Source organism: Bufo gargarizans, chromosome 9, assembly GCF_014858855.1.
Source record: "Bufo gargarizans isolate SCDJY-AF-19 chromosome 9, ASM1485885v1, whole genome shotgun sequence".
NCBI lineage: Eukaryota > Metazoa > Chordata > Amphibia > Anura > Bufonidae > Bufo > Bufo gargarizans.
The window spans coordinates 17,746,968-17,764,136 of record NC_058088.1 but is presented as its reverse complement, the minus strand read 5'-3'; the positions used below and the strand labels follow the sequence as shown (position 1 = coordinate 17,764,136).

The window sequence follows — 17,169 nt, the reverse complement described above, 5'->3', positions numbered from 1 at the left end:
GAATACTTACATGATAGCAGGAAAAAGCCCAATGATACCATCTTACTGCAGTCAATTTGTCATTGCTAAACCATTGGCCATTTATGAATAAGTCGGAAACAGAGTTGGAGTCAGAACTTTGGCTTACTGACTCCACAGCTACGGTGCTGTCCCAGCTACGGCTTATAATTCATATTACCATAATTTTCACTCCACAAGACAAACTTTTTATTCCCCAAAAGTAGGGGGAAATGGCAGTGCGTCTTTTGAAGCGAATACCATGAGCACTTCCATTATGGAAGTGCTCACTAATACACAGTAGGACCTGGAAGCCGTGAATATAGCGGATGCTGGATGTGCTCACCACTCCCTAGTCTTCTCTGGGCACTGTGCTCTTAAAAAATACTGTAATTTGATTATGTTATATCTCTTATGCACTATGTTTAGCACTTTGCTGCTATATAATGCCCATTGTTGTATTTGGTGTAAGTGGTCTGCAGTTGTAATTCATCCTGTAACTCCTCGTCTTCTGCGGGCTCATATACTGTGTCCTGCAGTCCTTTGTCTGTCAAATGCAGAGAGCTACCAGTCATGCTACAGACATCTATTATGTACCAAACATAGTTGTCTATTTCATTTCTAATTTATTCTGCTGCAATTTCTGTATTTCTGTAGTTATTAGTTAGGCAACATCACCATCTAGCGGTGGTACAAAATGTATTGCACCTTGTTTTCTTGTTAATAAAAATTATTGCTTTGTTGGGAAATGCTAGGCATGGTGGGTAGTGCAAGGCATTCTGTGAAGGAGAAGCCAGTCTCCAATCTACATACAGACTACAGGACATCAGCAGAGCTGTTCCATGCAGTTCTCCTTCTTAAACTCCACCATCTTTGCGCAAGTATATCTGGTGAGTGACATTTACCTTTTTTTCAGGGACAGTATGTTATCCAGAGCTGTTCAAGTAGTTGTAGTGTCACTCAGGGAGTTATTTCTGTTAGCTAGCCATGCAATCTATGTATAGGCAACCATTTTGGACATGTGCTCAGTGTTATGAAAATGTTAAAATACATGTTGTTCTATGCTTTCTGCTGATATATTGTCACCGCCACCTCTGTGAGAAGATCTGGTAGACGTTCTTCTCTACCTGTTGTATGATGTTCTTTGCTTTGGTTTCACTTTCTCATCTCCTTTCCATCTCCCAGCTGTCACCTATTTGCACTGATTGTCTCCCTTTATATTCCCTCCCATACTGCCTCACTTTGCGGTTTATACTTCTTCCTGGATTGTGTTCACTGCTGGAGGCTGCTTCTCCTGATTCCTCAGATAAGTCTGTTTCCTTTATTTGTGTTTCTTGCTGGCTTGATTGTAGGTGACACTGACTCTATCCGTATTAAGTGCAGGGAGCCGGTGGTAGTGTCCCCTCACTATTATAGGGTTTTCAGGTGTCACATAGCATAAGGTACGAGGACATGCAATCGTCTACCATAAAGATCTTTGCATGGGCATAGCAGTCAGGGAGAGCTCTAGGGGTTTTATAGGGCTCACCCATATGCTCCTTAGTTTGGGATCAAGCCAGTCGGATGTTTATTTATAAGTACCAGCTTTCTGCAACACCATCCGTGACATATATGTTATGCTTTATACTTATACAAACCATTTGTATTCTTGTAGTTTTACCAATTCACAATCCTGTTGACCAATAATCAAGTTAGACTACAGAAAACAGTTTTCTTATTTGGAAGACAGGAACGGTTTATGCTGAATGTCAGACTGCACACTGTGTGAACGTGTATGAGGACAGAACAGTAAAACAGATACTAGTCACCAGCCATAGTGGACCTGACTATACAGAACCACCATCACACATGCGATCCTGCGTACAAGATTGCAGAAGCTGCCATACAGTCACAAGAAGTGGGAGTGCAGCCCCCAGCAAGTGCAGCACGATCCAGACCATGCTGAAGTCCTTTTCTACATAGACTGAGTCTGCACAGAGACATTAAGCAGCCAGACAAAGGCACACAATGTCCGCTAGCCAGGCATCATCATATAGGACCAGGTCACGAGCAAGCTGCTCTTGCAAGTCCTCAATGAGAGAAAAGGCTGCTCTCATCCATGCAGAAGCTGAGGCTGCAAAAGTAAGGTCTTCTTTTGCTGCACAAGACATTTAACTAAAGAAAAAGAGAGCGTTAAGGGAAAAAGAGAGAGCATGCCTGCAAGCGTCAAAGGAAAAAGAGAGAGTGTTACTGGAGGAAGAGAGAGCATGCCTGCAAGCAGCGCTGGAAGAAGAGAGAACATGCCTGCAAGCATCAAAGGAAAAAGAGAGAGCGGCACTGGAAGAAGAGAAAGCATACCTGCAAGCGTCAGTGGAAAAACTCACCGCAGAGAAAGAAGAGGCAGCCGCAGTGGCCAAAGCAGAGTTCCTATAAGCCTTGGAGTTTCCCGAACCCGAGAAACACAGACAAGTACTTGGGCCAGACCTAGATGAACAAGATCCAGCACAGCGCGTCTCAGAATATGTCCATCAGCATCCCAAGACAGATGACAACTATGATCCAGCATATCAGCCAGCCTATGCAGAGTATCAAAGATCCTACCTTGGTCCACAGTACCTCAAGCAGGATGGTATACGACAAGGCGATGCTGACCACAACTACCCTACATAACAAAAGCTACAACCTTCGCTTCGACGTAAATAGACACCCTTCGCGTCAGAATGGTATCATACAGACTGCCCTAAGCCAGAAACCCCTAAAAGGTATGGTGATACACCACACATGCAGCATACCAATAACACACTAGGTAGTATTGGCGCTAACCATGGACTTTACTAAGTTCTTTGCTAAATGGGAGCTGGTTACCAAAGGACTTAGAAAGTTCACTGATCGCCCTGAGCACTACAGGGCATGGCGAGCCTCCTTCCAGAACGCCATAAGAGACTTAGATTTTTCCTATAGTGAAGAGTTAGATCTCTGGGTAAAGTGGCTCGGAAGTGAGTCTGCTGACCATGCCAAAAGAATCAGAGACATTAACATAAACTATCCAGGCAAATGCCTGAAGATGGTGTGGGAAAGACTTGATAAGTGCTATGGGTCAATGGAAGCTATAGAAAATGCTTTATTCAAGAGAATAGATAATTTTCCCAGAGTAGTTGATAGGGGTTACTAGAAGCTCAGGGAACTCAGTGACTTGTTGATAGAGGTACAGATTTCTCAGGCAGAAGGAGATCTGCCAGGGCTAGCATTCCTGGACACCGCCAGAGGTGTCAATCCGATTGTCCCAAAACTCCCTTACAATCTACAGGAGAAGTGGATCATGCATGGTTTCCATTATAAACAGGTTCATAATGTACCATTTCCCCCCTTTGTGGTGTTTGTAGACTTTGTTACTCAACAGGCGAGGATCAGAAACAATCCCAGTTTTGACTTGTCATTTTCCACTACCCCTGGTGTCAAACCTCATAACACACCAGTGGAAGTCCACAAAGCTAACGTTGCCTCCACAGGTTCTCCTTACAGGCCATTTAAGTCTTCTCAGGAAGAGAACAAACTCAAACTCTTACCAAAAGTATGCCCCCTGCACAAAAAAAACACATTTTCTACTAAAATGCAGAGCCAGGGAGAAGTCTTTAGAGGACCGCAAATAATTCCTCAAAGAAAACATTATCTGCTTCAGGTGCTGCGCTACAACATCGCACTTCACCAGGAACTGTAAGGTCAGTATGACATGCACAGAATTCTAACATCTTCCAAACTTTTATTGCGACCCCCAGACAAGTAAAAACAGCAACGTTTCGGCTGAAACTCAGCCTTTGTCAAGCCTAATGACATCCACGTTGTTACACATATATATACCCCACACCCCCTCAAATCACCAATGATAGTCACAGTTCATCACATCTACCAATCACTATACATCGTGTGTTCACTTAATAGGCTTATTACCTTCCACCTGATTGTAGACATGAAAGGACGCTGTTTAGTTGCAACCATAGAATGGTAATGTTGGTCATGTCAGCGTTGTCCCGAGTGTACTGCGCAGCCGCGCGCAGTTACACTTGCCCAGTGGGAAGCGTCCGACCCTGTCCATGGCAACTGACGGCGCTCATTCATGCAGCCAATCGGCTGTCTTGAAGACCGCATGACGCACGTGTACCGTCCGCAGATGTCATCAAGGCGCACCCTCGTGTGTCTAATGAACATCTCACGCGAGCCCTCACGTGAGGCGTCATTATAGCGCATCAACATCAGTGCCATGGTAACGGGGACGCGTCTTTAGAAATGCAGCAAGCCTGTTTAGATCAAACTATTGAGCAATCAAATGGGACAATTCCATTGAACATGAGCAAAAGAATCGCATATATGGCATAGTCATACAGTCTATACTCAATCCATACATGCATAGATCCAAATGCAATGGTTAGGTAGGCACAAAGTAAAGCGTGCATTGTAAATACAAAAAAATAGAACACACATAAATAGAGTAATGGCACATAAGTATATTTGAAGGTAACTGGTTTACCCTAAAGAGTGAGGGATAAATCTCCCGGGACTAGTTTACATATAACATAATAAAAACAAGATGTCTGGATACCTGGAAAACACACTAGCTACCCATCTTAGTCAATGGAAGTGACGTTAAATTCTATATTGAGGCCAAATGGAAGGGACCTAAGGGTGTGAATCCATTTAAGTTTCTTTCTTCTCAGGATTTTCTTTCTATCACCACTCCGTCTTAGATATCCTACACTATCAATGGCACGAAATCGTAATTGGTTTATGGAATGATTATGTTCAATGAAATGTTTAGCAACTGGTTTATCTAGCGCCCCTTTTCTTATTGTACTTTTATGTTTATTAATTCTCTCTCTCAATTCCATCGTGGTCTCCCCCACGTATATCAAACTGCAAGGGCACTGTATCATGTATACCACATCAGTGGATCTACATGTATAATGTCCTCTAATTTTGAACAACTTGCCGCTGTAGTGAAAAAATGTGAAACTCATACTATATAATGATAAAAACTATTTATCCGGGATAGCTGACCAACAGTAAGGCTATAGAGGTTTGGTGTACATATGGCAGTATTCAGGGGAAAGTTAAATAAGCTAAACTGTCCCTACATTCACCCTGAATGAGACCTCAGCCCAGGGACGTCCCCTGATGGTGGAGACTCCCTGTCCTCGTTCCTGGACTGACTGCCCTATGTATACCCTCCTCTCAAAAAATAAAAAAAATCAATACCCGGCTCCCCCGTATGGACAACGGATATTTACTGGGTCACAGTGAATTGATACCTGTAGAGACCACAGCCCATCATAATAAAGAGACTGAAACAAACATATAGGTGCATAGAAGATGAATCCTACAACACCGTCATGAGAAACCTAAGGAAAACGTGGTAATGATATTACGCTCCCAGGTTAGTTCTCATCAATACCCCAATGCGTTTCCCCTATTGCTAGGTTCATCAGGGGGTCAAAAAGCAGTCATGGATAAACCGTTATATAAAGATAATCAAGATATACTTATGATGTATAGGAGGCATAGGACCGGACACACAGATGTTGACATGTGTATGGGACCAAGCGGGCCATTAGATAAATCCCACCTGTAAATGGAAGGTAGAGGGATATCAAAATATGAGCGCTTGTTGCGGGATTATTAATATTTCAACCCGCTTTGGGTAACTTACTCAGAGTCCTGGACAGTCAAATTTGTAAGAAGCCCATTTAGAGGAGGGCAATCCAAGCGGCTGTAGAAACATACAGTGTAAGATACTGTTTCATGCCCAAGTCCAGATCATAAAATCAAAACGGACCAACTGGTCCCCACTTACATTTCCCTGGTGTTCCGGTATCCTCCTATGCCTCCAGACAGACACTAACCAAGCTATCTGCCTCCTTAAATATCGTATCCTCACCTGTTTCAAATCTGGCGCTTCCAGGACGCCAGGAGCACCACTTCTGGTTATCGGAGGTATCTGCTTTCATCACATCCGGTCTTTGGACCGCATGTGTGACTTACTTCCGCCCAATGGAACGCGGATGAACGTCACATCCGGTTCCAACGTCTCTCTGGTTCATGTTCGATTTTAACCAGCGATAGATCGCACCGCCCTCATCCCATGAACCGCAGGTCATGGTGATATCCGGTCCTGTGGAACGCATAGCTATATCCCCCCCAGATCGATCGTAAAAGAGGCATTCCAACAGTATTGACAATAAGCTGAATAGAAGGAGATTACTCTAATGGTCAGATTAAGACAGTATATTTTTTATTATTTATATATATATATATATATATGTTATTTTACCATCCCAATCATTACCGTCCACCACGCTGCAAAACATACAGGTGTATTGATTACCACTATCAAACACAAGTGCATTATATAGCTACAGTGCGTCATTAGTGCATTATGACCACCCTTGCACGTATTTAGAAGAGGTTGCAGTGTGCACAGTGGACAATAAGAAGAAGATAGTGACCTAGTAATCACTGCCTCACAGACTATATTATGTTCACGCATCAGCGCCATCTCCATTTTTTGATGGTAAAAAAGCCGCAGTTCTGTTAAAGAAGGGGGGGGGGGGGGAGAAGAAAGAGGGAGAAGAAGCCTACATATGTAAGGTGGCTGATCTTCTACTGGAATAGCGCAGATAATGTTATGTTAGTCACATATCAAGGAGGATGAGATATATAGAGGGAAGATAGGTGTGCGCCATACCTAGATAAACAAGGTGATGTTACACACTATTTCACTTAAATTGCATGTCCTTGATGGGGGGCAGCACTACGCGTCAATTTGATAGAAGACGCTTAAAGATTAATCTTAGGATACTAAAAGTATCCAATCATTTCACCTGGACTATATATTTTTTATTACCGGGCAAGCTTGTTCATATTCAGGGAGAGCAGACTGAGCACAATCTCCTCCACCATATTAATAAGAAGCATGAGAAAGTGAGTCTCTCATTGATCCCAAGGGGTGCCTGGGATTTAAAACGGTGGATCCAAACGCATTCTTTTTGAAGAATTTTACGATCCCAGTCCCCACCCCTTGGAGAGGGAGGGATAACCTCCAAAATAGAGAACCTCAGGCAGTTAGGATCACCGCCATGGACATCATTGATGTGTGATGCGACCGGGGTGATGTTTTTCTTAGCCACATCGTTCACATATCCGCCGTCTGACTTCTCTGATTGTTTTTCCTATGTAATCCATAGGACATGGACATTGACAAATATATATGACTCCTTTGCTCTTACAGTTAAAGAAGTCCCTAATTTTATATGTCTGACCAGTGACTGAGCATTTAATAGATTTTGCAGTAGAAATAAATGCGCATGCCTTACATGAGCCGCATTTAAACATGCCACATGGCTTTCGATCAAGCCAGGTCCCGGCTCCACTGGGTGTTGTATAGTGGCTATGGACCAGCCGGTCTTTAAGGCTCCTCCCCCGTCTGTATGTAACACTCGGTTGTGCAGTGAGCACATCCCTAAGATCAGGGTCCATATGCAAGATAGGCCAGTACCTTTTGAGGATTGAGACCACTTGGCTGTTTGCTGAGTCAAAAGTGGAGATGAGTCGTATTAATTGTTGTCCACTTTCTGTCCTAGGTTTAGGGATGAGAAGTTCAGTGCGTTTTTTGTCCAGGGCGTTCTGAAAGGCGCCCGCGAGGACCGTTTGGGGGTAGCCCCTCTGTTCAAATCTCATCTGGAGCTTTTTGGCCTCACCCTGAAATGCCTCATTCTCGAAACAGTTTCTCCGAGCACGGAGGTATTGGCCCCTGGGTATGCCACGTTTAAGTGGTGTAGGATGGTGACTTTCCCAGTGTAGCAGCGAGTTGGTTGCGGTTTCCTTTCTGTACATGTTCGCAGAGAGTTTCTCCCCCTCTTTGGTTATCCGAACATCCAGGAAAGGGATAGTGCATGGATCAGACTCAAAGGTAAACCGCAAACCGATATCGTTGCTATTTAGGGCCAACACAAACTCTCGGAGTTCCTCTGACCCACCTTTCCATACCAAGAAAATATCGTCAATGTACCGTGTCCAGAATATGATCTTGTCGGACCACCAGGTAGCAGCGTCTGGAAACACGTACACATCCTCCCACCAGCCCAGGAAGAGGTTGGCATAAGTGGGGGCACAAGGGCTCCCCATTGCCATCCCCCTGAGCTGGTGGTAGAAACGACAATTAAAGAGGAAAAAGTTGTGGGTCAGAGTAAACTCGAGAAGTCTGAGGATGAAGGCGTTATGGGTTCTGCAGTGGCTGTCCCTCATTTAAAAAAAAAATACTCGACAGCAAACAGACCTTTATCATGCGGGATTGAGCTGTAGATGGATTCGACATCCACACTTGCCAATATACACCCAGGGTCAACATTGATCGTCTCTATCTTACTGAGGAAGTCCATTGTGTCCCTTGTGTAAGATGGTAGGGACACAACGAACTCCCTCAGCACACGGTCAATATAGACACCGCAATTCTGGGTCAATGAGTTAAGATCGGGTGGCCCTTAAGGGGTGTAATGCCCTTGTGGACCTTGGGTAACCCAAAAAAGTGGCAATGGCAGGATGAGCCGGAAAGAGGAAATCATACTCCATAGTTGAGATGACCTTCTCAATTAATGCTCCAGTCAAAATGTCCTTCAGGTCATTGGAGAATACGATTAGAGGGTTAGCGGGCAACACTCTGTAACCCTCCTTGTCTTTGAGGAGATCAAGACACATATTTTGATAGGCACCATGGTCCAAGATGACCAGGTTGCCACGCTTATCTGATGCTTTGATTACGATAGATTTATAATTCTCAAGGGAAATTAGTGCTTGCATTTCTGTCCGAGACAGATTGAAGTGGCGAGGGGACACACGCTCTAATTGTTCAAGGTCATTAGTCACCATCTGTAGAAAGATGTCTACACAACCATAGTTCATTGGAGGAGGCATCTTTCTACTACCAGGTTTAAGATCCGTGTATGGACCCTGTCCTGGCCGACGGCTGCCTTCCTCCCCTAGTTGGCATAACGAATGTAGGGCAGCAGAATCGCCCTTATTAAGGCCAAGTCTTTCACATGTTTGTCTGTCACTGTCCTTTAAAAACTTGTGCCATTTGAGACGCCTACTAAAGAGATTCAGGTCCTTTGTCCAAGAGAAGAGGCAGAGGTTTGTGGTGGGAACAAATGATAGTCCCTTGCTGAGTACAACTACTGTGCTAAATTCACTTGATGTTAAATTTATAATCTGGGGGCCTCCCTTCAGGCCTTGTCCGTCGTGCCCCTGTCTCGTTATTGATAGGGGCCCTGGCTTTTTTCTAAAAAAGACGACGGTTGTGGTGAGGAGAGATGATTGGAGGAAGAGGCAGCAGAGTAGGATGATGGTCCGGCAGGATAACTCATCCCACCTCCCCGACCTCTCCCGCCTGCACCCTTCTGCCACCGTCTACCCCTTCTTGTGGTCTGTGCGATTCCTCTACCTTTATATGTACCTATTGATTGTTCAGTGTCAGAGGAGTCCACCTCCGATGTGGACACCTCGGACACCGTTGGTACGAGGTTAGTGGGCTGTTGAATATGGGCCCGGTTCTCTCTGAACTCGGCCAGGTCTCGAGTAAATTGTCTATGTTTTCTTTCTTTTATAAGACTTTGAAACCTTTCAACAGAGGCCTGAAGGGAAGTCTCCCATCTCGCAAACTCAGGGTCGTCCTTCAATGTAAGGGCGAGCTCAATTTGTTCCTGTAGACTAACAGCCGTTTTTTCAAACATTAACTTCTCCTCTTCCAGGAGGATTGTCATCAGATTAAGTGAACTGATGGTCAATTGTTCCTCCCACCTACTCATCAAGGACTGTGATACTATGCGTTCTGCTGGTCTCACCTGGAGATGAAGTCCCTTAGGGACGATTTTATATTCAAGGTAACACTTAATCGAGCGTATCTCCCACCAAGATTTTATATTCTCCTTATACCTATTATATAGGTCCCAAAAGACTTGTTTACAGGTTGCTGATGTGCTCAGTCCAGGGATCTCCCTGTCAGAGAAGATATCCCTAGCTTCTTTAATTAAAGCCTCAGTAAATAGAGTACCAGATAGAAAATTGTCCATAATGTAATACTGAGCATAAATGTCCAGCTGAGTCAATAGACAATATATAGAAGGATCATAAAGTTTACAGTGTTCCAGCAGAGATGACCCTTTAAAACATAACTTTTAATTACTTTTTCTAGTAAAATTATACCACCCTCTTGATTCACCAGTGAAAAAATGTGAAACTCATACTATATAATGATAAAAACTATTTATCCGGGATAGCTGATCAACAGTAAGGCTATAGAGGTTTGGTGTACATATGGCAGTATTCGGGGGAAAGTATCCTTTATGGGATCAGTGAGTATTAGAAGGAGGTCGGGGGCGTGGCCGGATGCCGGGCAAGGAGGACATATAGTGAAGGAGCTCCGTGTGGAACCCCGTGAAGCGGCACAAAGCAACATATTGTGGTGTATGCTATCACCCACCTCTCTTGCTCCCCTGATCCCTGCATCCCCGCGGTGTCCTCTGATGATGACAAGGGGAAGAAAGAAAGGAGCGGCGCCACAGAAAATTACAGCCTTTTTCCCGCCAGCATCAGGCTCCAAGCAAGATGGCGATTGCCTCCAAAACACAGGAGTAGCAGAGCGCTCCTCCCTACATGAGTTGAGCTATCTCTCCTCAATCGGAAGCTTCTGGGAACACCAACAATACAAGCCCATTCACCCTGCATGACAAAGGCAGGCATTTAAGGGTGAGTAAATCATCTCCTCACAAGTCCCCCTGTGTGACAGGTTCTCCAGCTCCTCATATAGAAGCTAACATTTCTGTGTCCATAATGCAAGACATGCTTATGGATTTGAAAAGGTCAATTCATAGTGACTAAACGATATCTGTTATACATGCGGACATAGTCTCCATAGGTGAGAGAACTGCTCACCTTGAAGAAAAAATGGAGGAATTAGTCTCTGCTCACAATTCACTAGTAGATGGCCGTAATGCAGTTGAAGATGAGCTGGCTGCCATCAAAATGAAAGTAGCTGATTTAGAGGACTGTTCCAGAAGGAACAATATTCACTTTAGAAACATTCCTGAGAATATAATGGACACCCAGCTACAAGACTTTATTACTGATTTAATTGTGGCATATCTCCCAGATACTCCTAGCTCAGACTTGATCATTGATAGAGCTCACCGAGTGCCTAAGCCCAAATCTCTTCTCTCAACGACTCCTAGAGATGTCCTAGCTAGGATTCATTTTTTTCAGCTTAAAGAATCTCTAATGAGAGCAACACAAAAAAGCAACAACGCAATTCCTGAGAGGTTCCAAAATATTCTTCTCTTCACAGATCTCTCCTCAGCCACTGTCTCCAGGAGGAGGGAATTTCAAGCTTATACCAAAGCTTTACGCGATAACAATATCCCCTATAAATGGGGGTATCCTGTGAAATTGATTGTGAGATTCCAGAACTCTTCTCATGTAATGAACACTCCTCAGGATTTAGCTGAAGCTTGCTCCAAGTGGAATATTTCCCTACCACAAGAGGGCGCTAAAACCTCTCCTAAAGTTCCATCTCCAAGCATCTCGCCACTGAGAAAGAAGCAGTCATCATTGACCCAGGAATGGTTCAAAGTCGGGTGACTGTCTCTGACATTGCTATAATTATCAATACACCCCAATTCTATTTAAGGGGTTCCATACTCTTTATATGAGTTTGATTACTCTTAATATTGTTCTCACACCCTGATCCACACTGTTTTTTTTCCCGCCTCTCCATAGTGGATATATTGCTTGACTTTATAATTCAGCCCAGTCTGGGCTGTGAAAGTTCCATAATGTTTTTTCTGTTTTTTACAGTTTGTTTTTTTAGGCTACTTCCGAGTTTTCTTCACTCAAATCTAAAGTAGTCTTGACCTTCATACAAAAAGGTTTACTTTTATGCTTTGTTTCAAGTACTCTCGCAGATATGGTAAAAATATGTATCCAACTAATGTGTTTTACACTCAAAATACGTGGGGTATAAGAAATAGCTCTGAGCTGACTCATTTGTGGTTATTATGGGGTTAAAAATCTTATCTGCAAATGTCAGAGGACTTAAGGGCTCTTTCACACTTGCGTTCTTTTCTTCCGGCATAGAGTTCCGTCGTCGGGGCTCTATGCCGGAAGAATCCTGATCAGTTTTATCCTAATGCATTCTGAATGGAGAGAAATCCATTCAGGATGCATCAGGATGTCTTCAGTTCCGGACCGGAACGTTTTTTGGCCGGAGAAAATACCACAGCATGCTGCGCTTTTTGCTCCGGCCAAAAATCCTGAAGACTTGCCGCAAGGCCGGATCCGGAATGAATGCCCATTGAAAGGCATTGATCCGGATCCGACCTTAAGCTAAACGTCGTTTCGGCGCATTGCCGGATCCGACGTTTAGCTTTTTCTGAATGGTTACCATGGCTGCCGGGACGCTAAAGTCCTGGCAGCCATGGTAAAGTGTAGTGGGGAGCAGTATACTTACCATCCGTGCGGCTCCCGGGGCGCTCCAGAGTGACGTCAGGGCGCCCCAAGCGCATGGATCACGTGATCGCATGGACACGTCATCCATGCGCATGGGGCGCTCTGACGTCATTCTGGAGCGCCCCGGGAGCCGCACGGACGGTAAGTATACTGCTCCCCCGCTCCCCACTACTACTATGGCAACCAGGACTTTAATAGCGTCCTGGCTGCCATAGTAACACTGAAAGCATTTTGAAGACGGATCCGTCTTCAAATGCTTTCAGTTCACTTGCGTTTTTCCGGATCCGGCGTGTAATTCCGGCAAGTGGAGTACACGCCGGATCCGGACAACGCAAGTGTGAAAGAGGCCTAATAGTCCCTTTAAACGATCTACCCTTTGGTCAGAATCAAGGAAACAAAAATGTGACAGCTGAGAAGAAGAAAGGATGGGTTATTATAGGCTTTAAAAATTCTACATCATTCCGTTGTATAGATACAGTAATTGACGAACATGATAGATATAGTATCATTATTTGTGATATTAATAACTCCAGATACACTCTGGTGAATATATATGCCCCCAATAGTAACCAACTTAGATTTATCAAATGCACAATAAAATTAGCACAGGAAATTAAACAAGGCGCCCTTTTATTATGTGGAGACTTTAACTTATGTCCAAACTCTTCTATTGATAAGCAGCCTTCACAACCTCAATCCACAAAAAATTCAGCTCTTCGGGATTGTTTCTTCCAAGAAGGTCTATACGATGTTTGGCGAGTATTTCATGCTAATGAAAAAGATTTTACCTTTTTCTCACATATCCACAACTCCTTCTCACGTATAGATCTTTTTGTAACAGATAAATGGCTTTTACAAAATATTACAAATGTGTCTATAAACAACATAACTTGGTCTTATCACGCCTTCATATCCCTGACCATAAATGACAATCATGGTAATAACATAACCTCACCCTGGAGATTAAACAACTCACTGTTGCAAAACTCCTCAATCTATTTAGCTGTTGAGAATTCCTTAAAGGAATACTTCCAATTTAACGACAACTCTTCAGTAATAGACACCACACTATGGAGCGCACACAAGGCTTGCATTAGAGGTATCTGTCACGGATGGAGTAACAGAAAACAAGAAGTTACAAATAAGGATCCGACTGGTTTGATCCGAAACTAAGGAACAAAAGGGTGACCCCTATTTAAGCCTTGAAACTCTCCCTGTCTTCTCAGCCCATGCAAATATCTCTATGATAGAAAATTGCATGCCCTCGTGCCTCGACTGTATGACACCTGAACACCCTATAACAGTGAGGGGACACGACCACCGGCTCCCTACACTTAATACGGAGGGAGTCAGGGTCATCTAGGATCAAGCAAACAGCAAAACACAAATAAATGAACAGACTTATCTGTAGAAGCATCAGTTGTAGCATCCAGCCTGTACACACTCCAGGAAGTTGTTAACCCTTCCAACACAAGGCAAGGGAAGACGGACGCTTAAAGGGGAAGTACACACATATACACACACTTCACCTGTTGCCGCGGGCAACGGCATGCGTGACAACCATGTCCTGTGGATCAGCCAGAAGGCCGAGACACTGCCACCACATGCATACAACACCAAACGTAGTCACGGGCAACCAAGTGAAGGAAAATGTCACTACGCACACCATAGGCTGTGACACTCTCACCCCTCAAAGCCCCCTCACCAACACAAAAGGGAAAACAAGTGTGGGACCCCAAACAGGGAAGGGAGAAGGAAAAAAAAATAGCAGAATCAGTGTCAGAGAGTCTCCCCAGGACTGCTGCCAGCCCCTGGAACAACACACAGGGACCAGGGTGCTGACTGACAGCCTCTGGAACAACACACAGGGACCAGAGACCAGCAAAGAAACAGCCCGGAGAGACCGCACTGAACACTGCGTCCACTCTCAACAAAGTCGCTGCCAGCATGCATCCTCTCCCAGCACACAGTAAAGCCAGTCCAACGAGGACTGCAGCCAGCCACACCGACAAAGAGTAGAGAACCACTGAGACGTGGACGAGGAGAGACCCAACCACTAGTGTCAGTTCACACACACTGCAGCCACAGAGAACTGCACAGTATCAGGGTTCCCCTTTCACCCACCCTCCGGAGGATAAGCATGTGTGCCAGAAAGCGGCAGGCACCACATGCTGCGCCCTCTTCCAAAGGCGGGATACTCCCACCCCTCAAAGCCCCTCCCAACAACAAAAGGGGAAAGTTGGTGAGGCACAAAAAACAATGGGAGGGGGGAGGGGAATGATAAACAAGGGGACACCAACACGGACAACGGTGAGAAAGGAATGGCGGGGAAAAGCCACTCACCGGGCCGTAAATGGTGAAACCCCATAACGATCTCCCTCCGGAGAACGCGCATGCACCCCATCAGCAGATGACGGTACATGCTGCACCCTCTTTCCAAGGTGTGTGCCACGCGAGGAGCCATTGTGGTCATACTGTCATGACTGAGGATGGGGAAAACCCTCAGCCGTGCGATGCCAGAATATGTTAATCGCCACTTGGCCAAGAGCTAGGAGTCAGGGTCAGATTAGGGACGTTATAGGAGGTGACCTGCTCCCTGATCCTGTGCTCCTGGCCAAGTGGCGATTAACATCTTCTGGCATCGCACGGCTGAGGGTTTTCCCCATCCTCAGCCGTGACAGTATCTTTTTAAAACATGCAGCTATCCTAAAAAGATCTAAATCATCAAGCCTCCAAATTATTGCCTAATAGAATAAATAAATAAAAAAGAGATCAGGACTATAATCCCTTTCATCCTCAATAAACAGGGACAAAAGATTCTTAACCCTAAAGATATAGCTGAAGAGTTTGCACACTACTATTCCAGTTTATATAATCTAGAGAACTCTCCAGAAACTTTTCAACCAACCACCAAAACTATCGATGAGTTCCTAAAGGAGATTTCTCTCCCTTCCTTATCTAACATCCAAAGTCGAGCTCTTAACACAGAAATTTCTGCACTTGAAGTACTGGAAGCTATCAAATACCTTAAACCAAATAAATCCCCTGGCCCGGACGGCCTTACAAACGAGTATTACAAGTCTTATTCATCTATTCTGACTCCTTACTTAACTAGAACCTTCAACTTTTTGGCCACTCAAGGTACAATACCGAAACATATGTTAAGTGCCCTTATTGTCACTTTACCAAAACCATGTAAACCCACAGACTCTCCAGCTAACTTTAGGCCAATTTCTTTACTCAATTCCGACATTAAAATTTACGCAAAAATTTTGGCTGGGAGATTAGTTAACATACTCCCTAGTCTTTTCTCCAACGACCAGATTGAATTTGTCACAAATAGACAATCCTCAGATGGAACCAGTAGATTTATTGGCCTCATAGACGCAACGTGTGCCTCTCGGACGCCTTCTCTGCTCCTTTCCCTGGACGCGGAGAAGGCGTTCGATAGGATCCACTGGAAATACATTTATATGATCCTTCAGAAATTCGGCCTTATACTCGAACCCAAGTGCTTCAGTATATTCCTCCAGCTTCTTGTCTAATCCGTTTGATATTAATAACGGAACCAGACAAGGTTGCCCCATGTCCCCTTTGATTTTTGCTCTTGCAATGGAGCCCTTTGCTGAGCATATTAGACCATCCCCACATATACAGGGTTTAAAAATCGGCCCCCAAGATCATCACATAGGTCTCTTTGCCGATGATGTTTTACTCATTACCACCAATCCAACTTCTTCACTCTCAGCTATAATTGAGATAATCTCTAGATTTTGCAGAGCTTCTTACTACAATATTAACACCAGTAAATCTCAGATGCTCGATTTAGGTCTTCCCCCTAGAGATAAACATCATATCACAAAAAAAAATCAATTCTCATGGGCCCATGGCTCCCTTACTTATCTGGGGGTTCAATTGACATATCCCTCTTCCAATATTTTTCAAGCTAATTACTGGCCTCTTCTAGATAAAGTGAAGAATTCCCTACATAATTTACGTTTAGATTCTTTATCCTGGTTAGGCAAAATCGCGGCAATAAAGATGGTTGTCCTCCCAAGCCCTAATTAATAAATACATTTGGGGCAAAAAAAGTTAAAGCAGCCATACTATATAAGCTTATGCTTTGGGTGGTCTTAATGTCCCCTCTGTGAAGCATTATTAGACCAGCTCAGATATTTAATTTCTGAAGACCCCTCCAAGAAATGGGCTTTATTAGAAAATCATACTTTAGGTACTACAAATATCCGTACCCTTTTACAATCCATAGGAGCATTCGGAACTAAGCCTTCTCTACCTTATGTCACTCTGCAAGCTATGGTACTCTTTAACTAGAATAAAAAAAAGACTTCCCTTCAGCATTTCTAATGCTCCGATACAACTATGTGAGACAGCCATACCCAATCTTAACATTAAAAATTGGCCCAAATCTAGCTTGGGGAAAGTCTCATAATTGTGGATGGAAGGAAAGTTCGTTGACTTCTCTCATATTCACAACACATATGGCATTTCAAATAGGGAGTTTTATAAATTCCTCCAGATTCATCATCTATTGCAATCTCCCATTTATTTTGAGCATTCCCCAGATGATTTAGCTTTATACGAATGGCTCAACTCCACTAAGGGATCAAATAAAAGTATAACAAAAGG

At 44.0% G+C, this 17,169-nt stretch overlaps 1 protein-coding gene across 1 annotated transcript in view; it reads left to right on the top strand.

Annotated features, from left to right (window-relative positions):
- Nucleotides 1–17,169, top strand: part of LOC122919722 (complement factor B-like) — a 67,640-nt gene that overhangs the window by 5,763 nt on the left and 44,708 nt on the right. Inside the window, exons 4-8 of the mRNA XM_044268906.1 lie at nt 753–887; nt 3,360–3,547; nt 5,930–5,961; nt 7,608–7,767; nt 15,330–15,663. Of these exons, the coding sequence (XP_044124841.1) occupies nt 753–887; nt 3,360–3,547; nt 5,930–5,961; nt 7,608–7,767; nt 15,330–15,663 (849 nt within the window). The remainder of the gene's footprint in view (nt 1–752; nt 888–3,359; nt 3,548–5,929; nt 5,962–7,607; nt 7,768–15,329; nt 15,664–17,169) is intronic.